We start from the raw sequence: 19,329 nt of genomic DNA, 5'->3' as shown, positions 1-19,329 counted from the left end.
TATGACTTTTTCTCAGCTCATTATAGGATGGTTGACATATAATCAACTGCATGCATTGAAAACACATAATTTGTGGGTCTACAGAAATGGCTCAGTAATTAAGAGCATTGGTTGCTCTTGCAGGGGTACCTGAGTTCAATTCCCAGCACCCACTTGGTGGCTTACAACCATCTGTAATTCACGTTTCTGTATAACTAGAACTATATGTGGATCGAGTTTGTTGTTGGTGTTGGTAGTGCAGACAGAACTCATTGCTTCATGCATGCTACGTTTCTAACATTCTAAACTGTTTATACAAAAGATTTGCTTAGCTAGTCTTGGTGGCATACCCTGTAATCCCAGCACTTGGGAGATGGGGGCAGAAGAATGCAGGGTCCTTCTCAGGTATCTAGTGAGTTTGAGGCTAGCTTGACTGCATGAGACTTTGCTCCAAAAGGAAAAACAAATACATTTTGAGTTATTTACTAAATTATCTATTTTGTCAAAAATCAGTTGACCATGTATGTGTAGGCCTCTTTGTGGACCTTGTTCCATCGGTATTCGTTCATCACTTGATGATGTGTCCTGAGAAATGCATTGCAGTCATTGGGTGAACATCATGGAATGGACTCACACAAACTAAAATGTGATGTCATAAGTCAAGATAAACTTACAGAAGCTCGTTGCTTGTTGCTGAAATGTCATTAGTCTATGTTTATTAGATAATGTTTGAATTAACACCACCCAGTCTTGATTTTCGTAGCTTTATTAGTCTTGAAACTAGGCAATATAAGAGTTTCATGTTTGTTATATTTTACATGGTTTGATTTATGTTGGGACCTTCACATCCACCATCTAAAATTTAGAATCATTTTGTTAATTTTGACTAAAATAAAAACCTGCTGAAGATTGCATTGAATGAATTGGGGGACGTTTTGTATCTTACTGTTGAGTCTTCTGGTCCATGAATATGGTATGGGCAGTATATTTAGGCCTCCATTTCTCTTAGAAATATATTTTGATTCTCAGCATATAGATCTGGTACATTCGATTTAGATTTAGCTCTAAACATTTCTTAGTTTTGGTGCTATTCCAAGGCATGCAGATTTCTTCTTGAATGTCCAATTGTTGTTTCTAGCATGGTTCTAGCTTGTTCTTGAAGCCAGAAACCTCACTAATAAATTGACCTCCTAGAGACAGCAGCTTTCTGTCTGGATATACATGGCTTATTCATTTGCCTACTGAAGGCCATCTTGATTGTTTCCAAGTTCTAGTGATGAACAAAGCTGTCATAAACACCCTTTCACTGCATTGGCAACATCTGAGCGATCTTTAAAAAGCAATTTTACAACTACTTGCTGAATCAGCTCTGCATTTCCCCCAAGTTAAAGAAATAATTCATAAATGATCTTTCTTCAGACTTTATGCAGACGAGAATCATCTGCAGGCATTTGTTGAGCTGCATCTTTCAACATTTTATTTGGTAGGTCTGTAGCAAGAACCGAGATCTGTATTTTAACAAGCCTCGGGTTATTCCTTTGCAGCTGGCCTCATTGGCCACACTGAAAATGAGCTAACACTGTTTCTCGCTTAGGATACATAGGTGATTTCTACCAGTGTCTAGGAGAAAGAGGCCTTTACATGATCCAGAATTGAATGGAGGCAGGAGAAATGTCTACGCAAATAGTTGAAGTTCACTTTCTCTTCTTCAAATTTTGCCAATTATATCGGTGAGCCTGAGTATCTTCGACAGTAAACAGGGCACACCTGCCCCAGGAAAGGAACCTGTCTGTCAACTTTCTGAGTTTTCTGTCCCCAGTATCCACGTCCAAAGGCTTGGGATGAGTCGAGTTCCAGGAGGACGGCCTCCGGTGGTTCGTTCTTGCCAGCTCAGACTTGCCCGGAAGCCAACGCCACCTGGACAGAAGGATGTACAGGGGTAGACGAGTCTGTGTCACCCCGCCTGGACTACACCCTCTCCATGCCCAGCCCTCTAGACCGATGCCGTCATCAATAATTCAAGGCACGCCTTTCCATTGGCTAGAACCTCCACCGCTGGCAGACGCCCAATGAGGAAGGACCTGAGATCGCTTCTGAATAATGAGCGCGCTCCCGTGACGCAGCGACTGATGATTGGTCGTTGCGGCAGGGGGCGGGCCCGGGAGCGGGCGGTGGCGAGAGCTTCTCCGGCGCCTAGAGTGAGCGACGCGGTTCTAGGGTTCTGACTGAAGCGCGGTGGCGGCAAGTTGTCGGGCGGCGGCATGTTCAGCTGGATGGGGCGGCAGGCGGGCGGGCGCGAGCGCTCGGGCGGTATGGACGCGGTGCAGACGGTGACGGGAGGCCTGCGCTCACTCTACCAACGCAAGGTGCTGCCGCTGGAAGAGGCGTACCGCTTCCACGAGTTCCACTCGCCAGCGCTGGAGGACGCCGACTTCGAAAACAAGCCCATGATCCTGCTGGTGGGCCAGTACAGCACGGGCAAGACCACTTTCATCAGGTAACCTGCCTTGCCCGCACGCTCCCCCTCCGCTAGGGCACGGCCTGCCCTCAGGCTACACTCCGAGCTTGGTGGCCCGTCGCCTCCCCCGGCCCTAACCGGTTCCCGTTGCGCAAGGCTCCCCTGAGTCCGGCCCCCAGCGCATTGCGAGCCCCTTTCTTGCTGTTGCCAAGGCCTTCCTTGAGCCTGTCACCCTGACCTGGGAGTGCAGGAAAGGGAGAGAGGTCAAGACTCATCATTAGCGCAGCCTGGGACTGAAAGTGATAATGAAGGTATGCGTCTCCTAGGTGGAGAGGTAACCTTCCAGCACAGTGATGATGAATGAATGAGTGAACGAAGGAATGAGTGAACGCCACAGTGGGAGTACTGCCAAGCCCTTAGGTGCCAAGTTCCGCCACAACAGCTGCTACCTTCAGCTTTATTATCTATAGGAAGTTAGCCTACTGTGTAGCTGCCTCACCAGCCTGTGGAATGAAGGGGAGTGTCAAGTTACTGTTTGTTAGTTTCCATTTCTTCACCCTTGACAAACTGAAAATATTTGTCACAGTCGCTCTGTCTCCAGAAGCAATAACCGGCTTGCCCTGCAGTTCCAATCATATAGCTTCCTTTGAAGTAACTCAACGAGAAATAATTTACAATGAAACGGGCTGCTTTTTAAATAAGGCGTCTATTTCCCTATCTTTGGGAAGATTCGTTTTTTGTTTTTTTTGTTTTTGTTTTTGTTTTTTTTTTTTTTTCTGAGTTCAGACCCCTATTGCTCGAAGCGAAGTGACTGAACATTTAAGGTTTGGATCCAGAGTTTTGGAATCAGAACACTCGCCATCATTTGATATTCAACAGGTGTTCAGAAAACTGCATCTGTCTGGGGTACATGCCATTTCGGTTAAATTTGACATCTTTTTTTCCCCTCCTATGAACAAATAGAAAAGTTGTTACTACAAGAAATATGTTAAAGCCAGGTCCTGCGGATACAGTGTGAATGAACTCAACAAAGAAAATACACTGTAGTTTTTGAAATGTGAACAAAGAGAGGGGGGAAACAATGCTGGAATTGTTTCATTTGATGCTGTTTAATGAGCTGAAAACAGTGTTGAATATGCTACCTCAGGAGTGAACCTAGATACATTACAGTAACTGGCTCCTTGAAAGATGGCAAGGGGCTAATTGTGATGATGCTTGCCTGTAATGCCAGGATTGGAGAAGCTGGGGTACCTAAGGCAATCTAGGATAGCCTGGACTAGACAACAGAAGACCCAGTCTTCAAAACAACAGCAGTAAGAACAGCAAAAATCCCTAAGAAACAAAAACAAAGTAAATGCCAAACAGATGGTACACTAAGGTCTTGGCAGTAGGAATTATCAGGAGAGTATTACAAGTGTGAGGAGAGAACTTTTACCCTTAGAGCAATAAGAGTATAACATTGTTAAAATGGATTGGTGGCAGGTTCCACCATTTCCTCCTGTGTGTATCTTTGCCATGGCCCTCACAGTATCTGTGCATGATAAGGGAGCCTTTCTTCTTTCTGTACCAACCTAGCCTAAAGACAGTGTGTTCCTCTGTTCATAGCCTGGCTCGTAAACAGGCCTGAGGTAGGAGAGTACAGTACAATTCGCAGGATGGTGTATCAGTCCTCCTTCCCCACCTCATACTATTTTTTTTACAGTCTCATTCTTCCATGCTTCAGTTTTTAGAAGACACTTGTGGAAGGGTGTTAAAAGACAGATTCTGAGATTTGACTCATGGCTACACTTCTCAATTAACCCTTTTTAGAGCTGGAACTCAGTAGGAGCTACAGCCAGGGAGGAGTCACCTTGGCTGGGAGTTTGGGCCTAGTGGCTTGTTGTTCCACAAAGGGCCCAGCATGGACCTGAGGGTTAGAAGAAGCTCTCTGTGGACAGGAAGCTGGACAAAGCTGCACTTGTGGCATCTGACATTGATTTTAGAGGGGAGCAGAAGGAAGTGATTGTTCTGGGAGGAGAGCCGTAAACAGGGGGCAACTGTCCTGGAGACTTGACACTTAGAGAGGTAAACAAAGGAGATGGCCATGAGAGCTGACCTTCTTGGACCTTGTTTAGTTAGGGCCTGGCTAGGGACCTGGGCACTTTGCTTCTAGCTGCAAGCACTAAGTGGTCACACAAACCTGTGGAAGGGGCTTGTCTATAAAGTTGCTTATTCTTTGCCATCTGACTAACACAGGAGCCACAGAATCATGGAGGGAAACATTTTTCTTCATTGTAAGCTATTCAACATAACTTGTGATTATGTATCTCACTCCTAAAACCTTTATTTTTCTCTCTTGTTTTAGAGAAAATAGAAGTCATATTAGATGCGCTGGCCCAAGATGTTCATCAGAACTGAGGCAGCTTAGTGTGTCCTTTGCTTGATGGAAAGGTCTCCTAGGTGGGTGTCTGAGGAGCCCGGGGTATCAAGAATATGCTCACTCCTGTACAGGAGGGGCCAAGTCCAGAATAAGAGTGATGTTGAAGTTAAATGGGAAGAACAGATTGGTAGAATTGCCTATCGATCATAGCATCGAAAGGCCAGAGGAGGCTTCAGATGTGGTAGGGATATTTGTCAAAGTCTCTTTAGGATAATGTTAAAACAGCTGACAGCTCTATTGTCTGGTTATTTTCATTTCTCAGAAGACAGGATATATAGTAAGAACTGTTAAATTGTCTACCTCTGACCAGCAAAGAAAAATTGTCCAGAGAAGGAGAAGGGATTGGCACTAATGAAAGTGACCGTATCATCTTATCCAGGTTTATGGCTAAAGCTTGAAAAGAAAAAAGTTTCATGGGTTAGTTCAGTGTTCAGCAGTTAAGAACACTTCCTGTTCTTCCAAAAGACCCAAATGTCCAGAAGACATTTGGAGTTTGGTTCCTAATACACATGTCAGGTGGCTAACAACTACCTGTGACTTCAGCCCCAGGGAATCTAATCACCCTCCTCTGAACCTCACTGGCACCAGCATTTACATGTGTGCACGCACATGCACACACACACACACACACACACACACACACAGAGAGAGAGAGAGAGAGAATTAAAAATAAATTTATTTTAAAAATTGACTTCAGAGGCTCCTCTGGGAAAAAAATGACTGGGCCCAGCTGCTGCAAAGCAGAATCATTCCACTGTGAAGCATGCCCCCCCCCCCCCCAGAAATCTATTAAAACTGCAGATTGCAACTTTTGCTCTTAAGGGTTCTACTTCCTCTTTTCTTCCTGTACTTGTTTCCTCAAGAAAATTTATCCTAATTTGAAAAGAAGTGACTTCAGAAACTATAGACTGGGTGGGGGGTGTTGCTCAGTGGTAGTACTTACCTAGCTTGTATGAAGTCCTAGATTCAGTCCCCAGAACTGAAACAAAGAAACTAGGTAGGCTTCGAAGGACCAGAGAGCAGGGCAATAAAGCAGGAAAGACACAAGCTGTGTCCAGATTGGAAAAGGGTGAAACCATTTGCAGACCACATGGTCTTTTTATTTAAAAAATCTTGACAAAAGACAGAAATCTATTGCATTTGTATAAACCTGAAATAAACAGTCTCAAAGTGACATTAAGCAAACTAACCTGTTTATGAGAGCATCCAAAAAGGATGAAGTTGTGACACCTTGGAATAAGCCCAACAAAAAGAAATGCAAGACTGACTTCTGCCTGGAATATCAAAGGTATCACTGGAAGAAGTTAAGGAAGGCCTAAATGGAAAACCACCCAGTATCTGTGGGTTGGGGGCCATTTTAACATATGGTAGTGCTCTTGAACTGCTTTCTGTCTCAATGTATATTACTTGGTGGCCTAGACCACTGTATAGCCCAGGATGGCCTCAAACTTAACGATATGCTCCTACTTCTGCTTCTGGAATTCTAGGATTATAGCAGTGCGCCACCACACTTAACCAGTACCTAAACTGGTTGTCAAATTCAAAATAATTTCCATTAAAATCTTTGGTTTTTTTGTTTGCTTGAGGCAGTAAATGACAAGCTAACTATAATTCTTAGGACCTCGGAATTACAGACGGCAGCTCTGAAAAAGGACAGTTTGGAGGACTCACATTTTCTGATTTAGAATTTATCATGTAACTACTGAGAACAGTGCAGCGTGGCACTAGCAGAAGGACAGATCAGTGGACAGTCCTGAGAGCCCCCAAATAAACCTTCATATTTGTGATCAGCTGATATTTGATAAGATACCAATGACAGTTCAGTGGAAAAAGACTAGGTTCCTCACCAGGTGACACTGGGACAGCTGGGTTCCTGTATGCAAAGGCAATGACCAGCGATTGTCATGGGTATGCAGGCTCTTTCTGAAGTGATAAAAGTGCTCTGAAATTGGGTAGTGGTACTGATTATAGAACTTTGAGAGTAAATCAAACATGGATCTACTCTTTAGAACTAGAGTACATTTGCTAGTACAGTAGTTGTATTCCACTTGGGGTTGGGTTGTAGCTCAGCAGTGAAGTGCTTGCCTAGCATCCACAGGATCTTAGACTTAATCACTAGAATTGAAAAATAAAAACAAGCCAATAAAAGCATTCTTCCAATATCGAAACAGCCTGTAATTTTGATTTCCATAATTCTGTAATTAGTGCCCATCAAGTAATTTGTGCATCTTTGTGTGCTAATTAAAAATAAAAATGTGTGAGCTCCAGAAAGAAAACAAGGTAGAAATTAGCTAAGGGGGCAAACAACAACAACAACAACCACAAAAACCCACAAAAAACCCCCAAAGGAACTAAAGAGTAAGTGTGAGGCAGAGAGAATACAGATAGCTACTGTGGAATCCTATGTTTTTATTTCCCCTTGTACATCTTGTCAGCCAATAAACATTCATCATTCATAATACTCAAGTTGATAAAATTAGTGTTTGATGAACATTTTCATAGTGAGTGCTTAGTAAGGGCTGGAGAGACTCCTTGGCTCGGCGGTTGAGAATGGTAGCTGCTATTGCAGAGCGGCCAGGTTGGTGCCCTGTATTCACAGGGGCTTCATAGCCACATGCGGCCCAGCTCTAGGCCATCTGATATACTTTTCTAGCTTCCACGGGCACTATATGCACATGATATATTCAAGTTCTTAAAGACAAAACACTCATACGTAAAAGAAGAATTAGTGCTTAACATTACTCTGTATTAAAACTTTAAAAATGCTGTTTTAAATATACTATTCAGGGGCTGTGATCAATAGATCGATAGATGGAGTGCTTTTCTAGCATGCAAAGGCCCTGGGTTTCATCCCTAGTACCACATAAAGGAGGTGTAATGATACATACTTGTAATTCCAGAACTTGGGAGATAGAGAGGTCATCGTTATCTGCCATAGCAAGTTTGAAGCCAGCCTGGGCTAAATAAGACCCCCCCCCCTCTTCTTTTCCTCTTTCCCTCTCTCCTTTCCCTCCCTCTCTCCCCTCCTTCTCTCTCCCTTTTACTATTCCCCCTCTCTCCCTCTCTTCCTCCGTGCCCCCCCCCACATGCACGCACAACTTATATGTATATATAGTATTTAGCAGGGAAAGAAGATAGAAACAGTGAGCTACAGCATTGTCAGCAAGTCTCTGACTTGAATGCCATGGAGAGATAGAGGACAAAGCACACAGAATGGGGTTGTCAGCCCCTATATGGCTAAAGAGTAGGGAAAGGTGATGCCTCTGGATGCTGTTATTAGAAAAGGGGAGAGGGGTGCTGGACAGGGAAAATAAATAAGCATAACCTTACAGAAGCCAAGAGGGGAGGGCACAAAGAACCAGGTATTTTGGAGCCGGGAGGATCAAATCAGAGCTTGTAGGTAAATCAGCCATCTGGAGCCAGAGTGACCATGGCAAAAGCTGCGTCAGAAAGTGGCGATAGTGGAAGCCAGTGGTGGGCGGGATCAAATATAGAAAATCCTCAGCCTCGGGGCACTGGAGGGGAAGAACTATAAGTCAGAGACATTGTACTGGCTTGCTTAAAGAAGCATGACCTCAACAGTTATAAGTGGTTAGAGAGGGCAGGTTGTAGAGAAAGAGCAACTGGTGATTGAGAACAAAGTAAAAGTAGGGCTTGAAGAAGAGTGGACGGGCTGTGGGACAGGTTAGTGTGCGACATTTGTGACAGTATTCAGCAGAGCCAGTAGCTGTCCACCCATTGTATTATCTGCTTGCAAGTGGCCAAGTATCACGACAAATGTTGGTGGAAAGAGAACCTTTGTGGTGATGACAGTGGGTTTGGTTTTGTAGTACGGAGATCCGAATGAAGGGTGCTGTATGTGACAAACAGGTAATCTAATGTCGAGCTGTAACCTTAACTCAAGAAGAGATTTTTTTAATTAAAAAATTCTCGGGGCTGGGGATTTAGCTCAGTGGTAGAGCGCTTACCTAGGAAGCGCAAGGCCCTGGGTTCGGTCCCCAGCTCCGAAAAAAAGAACCAAAAAAAAAAAAAATTCTCATTTAGATGATTACTTCTAATGATATTTAATATACATTTCAAACTTTGGCACTGTGAACAAGAAAGTGTCAGTTCCTAAGTCTGGCTGTATATCTGAATTAGCTTCAAAATAAAGATCTCAGGGTCCCATGTGATGTATCCTCAGTTGGAATGTGGTGGCCAGAGGCTTCCTCTGGTTCTTCTGTAGCCCTATCCAGAGAACATTTGAGAACTACTGATATCTTAAGGGCCAGCCAATGGAATCTCGACAGTTGAACCATCAAGCCTTAAGAAGCTCAGCCTTGATCCAGCAGAGGGAGACTGGCTCCCATGAACTCTCCACCTGTTCCCAGCATCATCTGATCACATTTTTAGCAGACTCAGATGAAGACATAGAAATCCTACTGGAGAGTACATGGTAAATACAACTCAGCAAAGCAATGTTTTCCCCCACTTAATGTTGAACATTTCCATAATCATTAAATAATCTTCAAAAGTAATTTCAGAGGCTGGGAAGATGTCTCAGTGGGTGAGCACACTTGTTCCTGTCAGCATAAGTGCCTGAGTTCAAATCCCTAGCACCCACATAAAAGGTTGGATGTAGCTCTTGGGTACTGGTAACCCAGCTGTGTAGAGTGGAGACAGGTATGACTAAGTGGGAAGCTTCTGGTTCAGTGAGAGACTCTGTCTCTAGCAGTAAGACGAGGAACAGTAGAGGAAGACACTTAAGTCCTGCCCCCATCTCATGTACCTTGAATAGTTGTCTCATTATACAGCACAGCTTGAAGCATTTGATTTTAATCTTGCACTATTGTGCATAACACTATGATGAATGCTCCTGATAGAAGACTTTATTTTTTAGACTAGCCTGAGCATGAGTACTGCATTCAAAACAAAACACTAGGGAGATAGCTCGGGCTCTAAAGTGCTTGCCACACAAGCATGAGGTCCTGAGTTCAATCTCCAGAAACCACATAAAAATGTCAGGCATGCAGTCATGCATTTGTAATCCTAGGGTTTAGAGGAGCAGAGACAGGTGGGGCTCTGGGGCCAGCCAGCTCTCTCAATGAGCTCTAAGCCCTTGAGAGAAATGACTTCAAAACTAAATATGGCTAGTCCTTGAGGAATGTCACCCAGGGTTGTCCTCTGGTCTCCATAAGCATGTGCACACAGGCACATATGTGCACCTGTTAATCAAATATAAAAATTTCTATTTTTATATATTTATGAAGGATCTTTGTTTATAATTACTTGAGAGATCATTACTAATTTTTTTCTATTTTTTTAAATATTTGCATTTGTTTTTTGCATTATTTGTTTTATGTGTCCTGGGGGTGTGGAGGGTGTGCACACGTGCCAAGGTAAAAGGTGATGGAGTACTACTTAGAGATGTTGGTTCTGAACTTTCACTATGTGAGTTCTAAGCTTAGTTTCTCAGACTTGTGGGGAAGTTCCCTTGCCCACATCCTGAGACATCTTAGTAGCCGTGTATTTTCTTCTTAAATAGGTTTGATTTAAAATTTTATATATTTACTGTCAGGCATAATACACACACACACACACACACACACACACACACACACACACACACACACACGTATTTACATATACATAGTCCGATCCATTTTAAAAGTAAAGCTTGTCTTGATGCTTTTAGTCGCTTTTGTCTTTGGTGATTTTTTAGCACTCCTGTTAAAGAATGCTAGCTCTTCCTTGCACTAAGTGAGCTTCCTCATAGGCTGTTATTTAATATTAGGTCTATTGGGACCTTTCTCTTTCTTATTATATTCATGATTCTTAGGCCAGCACCATCCCACACTGAAACAGTTTTTACAAATGGTAACTCCAGAACCTTCTGAGTCTCCTTATTTTCCAAACAACTGTTGTCATTTTCTATTTCTCATTAAGAAGAACTTTAAAATCACATCATTAGGCGCTTCCTTCAGAAATATAACTGGCATCCTTTGTGTGAGAACTGGATTTGATCACCTAAGTGAGATTTTTTTGTCTCTGCTGTTCCCAAGCAGAGACAACGCTGCTTTGGCTGCGACCTTCCCTCCTCTGTCTGCAAAGGCGGCTGCTTTACTTCTCCAGCCTCTGCAGCTCTTAGGAATATCCTTGTGAATCTCTGAGGAATTATCGTTGTATGAATGTCCTTAGGTGCTTCAGCTGCTGCTGCTCTTGTAAAGATTTTTTCCTTTGTGTTATTTATGGTCCCTATCCCTAGTACATAAGATAGCTGCTGAGGTTTTGGGTTTACTCTGGTCATTTGGCTGAGGGAGTATTCCAACATCTTCTGAGTAGACTGGCCTGAGTCTTCCTGACCCATAACTATCCATTGCACTTGTAATTACATTGACTCCTTTTGTCATTCATGTCTTATTGAACTGAGAATGGTACACTACTGTCAAAACTCACTGTAGTGATATTTCCTTTGTTATTTTACTAAATTAAGTACATGAAGAGATTTTTTTTACATGAAGAGTTTTTTTCCATTATTAAGTTTTAAAGAATTTTATTTAGCTGAGTGTGGTAACATACATCTTTAATCCCAACACTCTAGAGGCAGAGCCATGTGGATCTCTATAAGTTTGAGGCCAGTCTGGTATGCATAGAAAGTTCCAGCAAGCTACAGTTACATAGTGAGACTTTCTCTCTAATATATATGAGTTTTAGTAAATACTACTTGTTCCTTTATACTTATGCTCTGTAGAATGCACTTATTAGAGAATATCAGTATTCATAGAAAAAGTATCAAAAATTTTTAGAAAATTCTATATTTTTCAAAGCCCTCATGAAGAATTATGGTACGCAAAGGTCAAAGAACTTATAGCCTAAGGAAAGTCTGTCAGACTTATGTTATAAATCATAACATCAAAAATAATTAATGTTCAGGGTTGGGGATTTAGCTCAGTGGTAGAGCATTTGCCTAGCAAGCCCAAGGCCCTGGGTTCGGTCCCCAGCTCCGAAAAAAAGGAAAAAAAAAAAAGGAATGTTCATTGTGTGATTGAATGAAAAACTGGAAAAAATGAACAGTGCTGTGAAAAAATGATTTGATTCCAAGAGATTTCTCTGCCATCCTGAAAGCACAGAAGGAAGGCACAGGTGGTGGTACTGTGTTGATAGCAGTTGTTCAAAGCTCAGCTCAACATCAAGTAGTTTGAATTCCTCTGAGCTCAAAGAATCATCAGAGGGGTAAGATTTCACCCAGCAAATTCCAGTCTTTTGACTAAACAGGTTAATGTCCATTCCATTGCAGCACAGCAATTTCTAAAATAATGTCACCTAAATAAGCAACCTTAGGATAATATGCTTAAGAAAGAAAGTTTCGCCCAGCATGGTGACACATACCTTTAATCCCAGCACTGGGGAGCAGAGGCAGACAGATCTCTTGTTTGTTCAAGGGCAGCCTGATCTATTTAGCAAGTTCCAGAACAGCCAGGGATATAGTGACCCTGCCTCATCCCAAAAACTAAATAAAACAGAAAGCAATAATAAAACAGAAGTTTAAAACCACAAAAATGGGATTGGGGATTTAGCTCAGCGGTAGAGTGCTTGCCTAGCAAGCACAAGGCCCTGGGTTCGGTCCCCAACTCTGAAAAAAAAAAAAAAAGAAAAAGAAAAAAAAAACACAAAAATAAATAAAATTATAGTGGAGATCAAATTTATTGATTGATTTACAGACTGATTTGTGTGTTGGGGACTAAATCCAGGCCTCATACATGCTAAGTACCTGCTGAACTGCTTCCCTGGCCTGAGTAATGAAAACTCTCTGGCTGCCTAGCAGCTAGGAAATGCCAGACTAAGTTGACTACCCTAGAACGCTTATAGCCATTAAGCAGAGAGTGATGGCTTATGTGTGGAATCCTAGCACTTGGGGGCTGAGACAGCAAGATTACTGTGAGAGGCCAGCCTGAGCCCCAGAATTAAACTCTGTCTCAAATAAACAAAACAAAAGAAAAAATATACAGCCTTTAAAAATCATTCAAAAGTCTTTTTAATGGCATAGAGAAATGACATAGAGATGAATGGTGAAAAAATGTATACATAAAGTTGTTTTGACAGTTTATAATTTTAGAAGAAAAATTATATCCACAGAAAAAATACTGGATGGAAATATTTTAAAATAATAACAATAGCCATGGTGCTGGAGAGATGGCTCATTGGTTAAGAACACTGTCTGCTTGTCCAGTTCTCAGCACCCACATGGCAGTTCATACCTGTCTGTAACTCCACTTCTAGGGAATCAATGCCTCCTTGCACTCTGGCCTCCTTGGAACCAGGCACTCAAGTGGTACACAGACACACTTTCAGGCAAAACACCTATACACATGAATTAAAACAAACAAACAAACAAACAAACAAACAAACAAACAAACACTATTTCCAAGGTGGAATGGTGAGGCTCACCTGGTATTTTAGCACCAGGAGGATGAACCAGTAGGATTCTGTAAAGTAGAACCTAGTCTGGCTACATAGTGAGACCCGATCTCAAACACAAAACAAAATAATTTCAAGTTCAAGGCAAGTCAGAGTGGAAGGAGTCTTTCTTTCCAATCCCTTTCCTTGTGAAATAAGGAAAATATTAGCAATCAAATATTAGCAATCAAACCATGAGAATCCAAATGTTTATTATAAATTGAATTATCTTAAGACTTGTTCTCCTGAATTAAAAATGAAATGTCTCCACTGATCTCATGATTGTATTTCCTATTATGTTTCTTTCACACTACATGACTTACAGCACGTAGAGGGAATGAGGCCCTGGGCTCACAAGAGAGTTAAGCACACAAGCTTGTCTCTGAAAGGAAGGTACTTACCTGTTTTCCACCCAGAATGCTGGAATGGATGTGCTTTATAACCTGATGATCTTTGCTAGCTGAGAGCCAGGCTTCACCCAGACTGTTGTTTGTTTATCCCAGACTCTCCCCCTAGATCTTGAGTATGCTTGACAGTCAATAAAACCTAGCCTTATGAGAGATGTCACCTGGACTCTACTACACCTAGGTAACTTCCCTGCTATCTTAGGGCCAGGCCATCCCGACTCCCTCAGCCCTTCTCCCTGGCATGAGCATTGTCTCTAAGTCAGCAGAGCCTACCTTTTGGAAGAGGCCATTATGTACTTGCAAAGAGTCTGGTGTAAACACGCTTAAGCTTTGTTGTACACACAAGACTGAGTTAACTATCAGGAGACTTTTCTTCTGAAATTGTGTTGTGCTTAAATACCGGCTATAATTAACTGCTCGATTTAATAAACTCTAGAAGTTTGAACCAACACCAGCTACTGAGTACTTTTGAACCAAATTTGCTTCTTGCCTCTTGGGATCGTTCCTCTGCCAGCCATGGCATTTGCAGAGACCTCCACATTAGTAGGCCAGGCATGTGCTACAGTGGTCGAGTACTTACTTGCCTGGTATGTTTAAGGTTTGGGTGTAACCTTAATTACTCCAGATAAACAAATAAACCGTATTAAGAGTCAAAGGATCGAGGCAACTATTTGAGTTAGTTTAATTCTCCTTCTAAAGATTTTTTTTGTTGTTGTTATTTTATGTGTATGGTTTGCCTCTGAGTATTCATGTATACCTTGCATGTCTGATAGATACCCTTGAAGGCCAGAAAAGGGTATTGTATTCCCCAGCAGACAGTTGTGAGCCACTATGAGGGTACTATGAACAAAACCTCAGGCATGCAGAAACAGTAAGTGCTCTTTACCACTGAGCCATCTCTCCAGCCCTCAAATTAATTCTCATCTTAAGAGTGTTTTGGTGGGCCAACAAGATCACCCAGTGAGGAAAGGTGCTTGCTACCAAGCCTGATGACCTGCGTTCAATTCCTAGAACCTACATCATAGGAGAAAACCAATTCCCAAAAGTCTTCTGGCCTCCACTCACACATGTGGCACATACTTACACACACACACACACACACACACACACACACACACACACACACTTAAACAAATGACTTTTAAGATGTGTTTGAAGCATAATACTGAATTGAAACTGCACAGATGCCAGTGTGTATATGAATGTTTCTTTAAATGCTCTGTTTTCATAAGCTTTTATCTGTAGATTTTAGCTTCAGAATGTCAAAGTTATGCTTAAGCAACATCTCAAATATGTGTGGAATATTTTTAGTATATATAACTTATTGAATACCTGATTAATACGATCTTCCATTTGAACATTCCTTGTGACTCATAGAGTATGTTCCTGTAAATGCTTCCATTGGTGGTGACTCAGCCTCTCTAATTCTGATTTAGCTCAGTTAACCTATTCGACCCATAGTTTATTCACCTGTAAAGTGGGGAGGAAAGTAGTGCTTACCCATAAGGTATTTACCAGTGGAGGCTATCTATGTAAAGGCATAAACAAGTCCCCCAGTGTCAGGTAGAGTGTATTACTAACAAAATAAGTGTGAAGTACAACCCAGAGAAAATGCATAAGAAATACCGAAGGAACAATAACCATAGCTGGCAGATGGGGTAAATAACATTTTTTTAAAAAAATGCTAAATAATGTCTTTTTTTTTTTTCTTAAGCCCATCTTTGAGAAAATACAGTGAAGGACTTGGGTTACAGTAAAGGACTTTTCATTGTCCTAAGGGTTTTTATTCCTTCCCTTTGTCACAAATGATATTCTTCCTTTAAAATTAATTTTCCTCCTCTAGCCTAGGCAATGAAAGAAAAAACACTGTCTACATGCAATGACTTCATCAGACCAGGACACAGAGATCAGGTCTCCCATCCACCCTCACCACTTCCGCCCAACCACATACGATTCAAATGTCTGTACCTTCTTACATTTGTTGGTGGCTTGACTCAAGACCTTGGAGCAATCATCACTAGAATTGGCAGGCCTTTCTGAGAACACAGGAAAGGGAGCAAGGCGGTGCCAAGGACAGTCATCAAGGCTTTAAGGCACAGGATGTCTGTGGAGTGGGCTGCTCTGCTCTGTACCATGGTGGATTCTTTTCTATAGTTTTCCTGTTGCCTCTTGTGTTCTTTTCAACTGTTGTTACCACAGATAAGACCTCAGAGTCCCTGGAACGCCAGCTTTGGTAAATCCTCTGAGGTTTCCAGACTCCTAGCTCAGCCTTACCCTGTGGTCTGTGAGGTTAAAGTGCCTGTGTATGTCACCTCAGGGTCCACTGTCCCTTCCCTCAGGGTCCACTCTCCCTCTCCTCCCAGGCTGCACATATTAGCCTCATCCCTTCAGGGTCACTTTTGTCATGACAGACATTTGTATCTTGGTTGATCCTTTTTCTACAAAGATGTGTTACTGCCTGCCCATCAGTATGATGTATGTCTGAGTATCCGTTCACCTGGGAGAGAAAACAGGCCCATAGATGACCTGTACACTAGGTAGGAGAGCTGCTCCATCCACAAGGGTGACTCATTGCAAGTGCCTGTTATGTGAAGAAGTATGTGAGTGCCTTCGAACCAGCTATTCCTGCAGCTACACAAAGAGGAAGATTTCATGACCCTTACCAGCATCAAGTATATGGAAGGTTTTTAAACTTTACTATATACTGTGTCTTTTCGTTGGAACCTCATTGATATGAAACTGAACGTTGAGTGTGGATAATTTTAGTACCTATAGGAGAGTACCATTGAACAATTTTATATCCTAAGAAAGCAGTACAGTAATCCTCCCTTTTTCTTGCCTGTGTTTGAAAGCCAGAGCCTGATCGCTTCATCCAGGTTACAGCTGGGGGTACCTTATTCAAGGTAGTTCCTATTTCCAGCTCAAAAATAAGGACTTGTTAACATTCTTCCTGGCAGGGTTGCTGCTGAGGAAACTTTGGCTTCTATTACTGTATAAACTCAAAAGACAGAAACACCTGCTCTCCTTTAAACAAGTTCATCAGTTGAGTTTTCCTTGAACATCCTATTTAATTCCACAGTCCATAAGATTTGCTGTGATTTCAAGTCAATTAAACGTCAGATTGGAGTTTGGACACCTCTTGGCAGTGAGTATCTGACTTAAACAGCCTCAAGTCTTCCCAGTATAGCTATAGCATCTCTGTGTTCCCACCTCAGGTCCCTCCTCACCAACTCTGCTGTGGAACCTGGAGGTCTCTCCTGACGAGGCCTACTGAAGGCACTGAGAGGGCCACATCCTAAGGAGATAGAGCTCAGCTCTGAGGTCCCCTCCCCCAAAGCTGATGGGACAGTGAGACCCCCAGTAAACATTGACCTTATTGCCTTCAAGTGTCAGAATGGTACTTGGACGTGACCCTTTTGTGAGTTGGAAACTGTGTGTACCCCCAGGAATCCTGCAACCCTAGCAGCTATTTCTAATGCTCAGTTTGCCATTTGCACAGCTGTCTCTAGTTCTCTCTGCCTAGCCTCATCCAGGCTGAGGGGTGTGAAAGTCTCACCAGACATCGCCACGGTGCAACCTAGCTTTCAACTCTGGCTTTGCTGTTGAATGAGTAGACTTGAGGTTCCAGAAGGGCTGCATTACACACTAGTTAGTGTGTGAGATACATACTGGTCTAAATGTGTGGTCATCAGAGCTCTTGTCTGATTTGTATGGAAGTTTGTAAAAATTAACTAATGTGACCATTTCTACTCCTAAAGCTATTGACTGCTCTTAGGTACACTAAGACTTTGACAAGAAAAAAATGTCATATTTTGAAAAACATTAAATATGGACATATTTTGAATCAATAGCATGTTCTTGCTTCAGCTTTTTTTTTTCTTCAAGGAGAATGAGGCAATGTGCCTATGTCTTTGGGGAATCTAGGGAGCTGTGTGGGAAGACAATCTGGTGAGCCCCTTTCCTTTCACATTAAAGGAAATAGAAAGTCCTAATCCCAGGTTTATATCCTGGAGTGGGGATCCTGAATGTCCTTCCTTATCTGAGAAAGCACAGTGCCAGGCCAAGTGTAAAGTTCGGAAGACGGTGTGCATCTGAGAATCTGACTGCTTGCATTCCGTTTTCACTCACCCATTCACTGTGTAACATTAGGCAAGTTGCTTGGCCTCTCTGATACCTCTTTTCCTACCTGAAAAATAAAGATAATATTATCACTCAGCTGAGAATGTTGTAGGAACTGAATGAAATAATAGTGTGTGCATAAGGTATAGTACACGCATGCGTAAGGCACAGTGCATGCATAAGGTATTGTGCCTATAAAGGACACAATGCATGCATATGGTATTGTCCATGCGTAAGGTATAGTGCATGCATACATAAGACACAGTGCATCCATAAGGCATAGTGCATATATAAGGCATGGTACATGTTCAAGGCTTTATGTCTTTCAGTAAACGCTAGCAGTTGTTACCAGATTTTTTTCATGATTACTCTCAGCTTACAGGACATCTTAAAACAATGCACCTATTCTGGGTCTCTGCAGTTTCACAGAAATGTAAAAACTTTGGGTAAAGTTAAAAGTAGCAATGACAGAAAGAAAAGGCTTAGGATAAAGCCTACACATTGCTTAATTTTCATTTTGTTTACATAAGAAAGAAGTTTCACTTCTCCTCACAATGATGACAAAGCTGTGTTTGACATTTGACTTTCAGTTCTTTCTCTCTATTCCCAGAAATATCACAGGCTATATTTGACTAGTCAGGATTTATAGAAACAAAGATGGTTTCGTGTTGGAGTCGAGAGCCGCAGAAACGCATTCAGTTTCTCCCCTTGACCCTGGTTCATTCCCTGGTTGTTCCCAGAACACCTGCAGACACATGGTGATGGCAACTTACACCAGGTGCCTGGGAACCATAGAGAAGGTGCTACCCATGCAGGCCAGGGACACTTTGCTAAGGGGGCATAAATTCAGCAGTAGTCCAGAACGTATAGGAATGGTGAGGTAACTGGGTAATGCCTCTCCTAAGGTGGCACCTTTATGTCAGTGGGACTGCAGATGTCTACTTTTGGTTTGGGGTTGTTTTATTTTTCGAGACAGGGTCTCATGTAACTTAAGTTGGCTTCAAACTTGTATATAATAAAGGATGGCCTTGAATCTCTGATCCTCCAAGATTTTTAACAATTGTGTCCGAGTTGGATAGTCCTAGGCAGCTCTCTGATTTCTTGTTTGTAACATCATGCTGTTTTCTTTTCTTTTCCAGATACTTACTGGAGCAAGATTTCCCAGGCATGAGAATTGGTCCAGAGCCAACCACAGATTCCTTCATTGCTGTGATGTATGGGGAGACCGAGGGAAGTACCCCTGGGAATGCTTTAGTTGTGGATCCCAAAAAGCCATTCCGAAAGCTCAGTCGCTTTGGAAATGCTTTCCTGAACAGGTAAGGAGCAGCAAGCTGTCCTCTGGTCAAACTATCACCTATCAATCACGGGATCCAGACAAGACAGAGCATGTCTGTCCTGGAAGAGAAAAGTGTGTGCATGTCTGTGCACGCGCGTGTGGAAGCGGGGGTTGCTAAGCATAGGGAAGGCCCAAGAATGGACATTATAGCTCCTCAATATGAGGACAAATGGCT

At 42.4% G+C, this 19,329-nt stretch overlaps 1 protein-coding gene across 1 annotated transcript in view; it reads left to right on the top strand.

The window, feature by feature from the left end:
• Positions 1-2,219: 2,219 nt before the first annotated feature.
• Positions 2,220-19,329, top strand: part of Ehd4 (EH-domain containing 4) — a 63,794-nt gene continuing 46,684 nt past the window's right edge. Inside the window, exons 1-2 of the mRNA NM_139324.2 lie at positions 2,220-2,476; positions 18,958-19,134. Of these exons, the coding sequence (NP_647540.1) occupies positions 2,241-2,476; positions 18,958-19,134 (413 nt within the window). The 5' untranslated portion in view covers positions 2,220-2,240. The remainder of the gene's footprint in view (positions 2,477-18,957; positions 19,135-19,329) is intronic.

Source organism: Rattus norvegicus, chromosome 3 (genome assembly GCF_021556685.1).
Source record: "Rattus norvegicus strain SHRSP/BbbUtx chromosome 3, alternate assembly SHRSP_T2T, whole genome shotgun sequence".
Taxonomy (NCBI): Eukaryota; Metazoa; Chordata; class Mammalia; order Rodentia; family Muridae; genus Rattus; species Rattus norvegicus.
The sequence above is the reverse complement of the archived record's forward strand: the minus strand, read 5'-3'. Positions and strand labels throughout refer to the sequence as shown.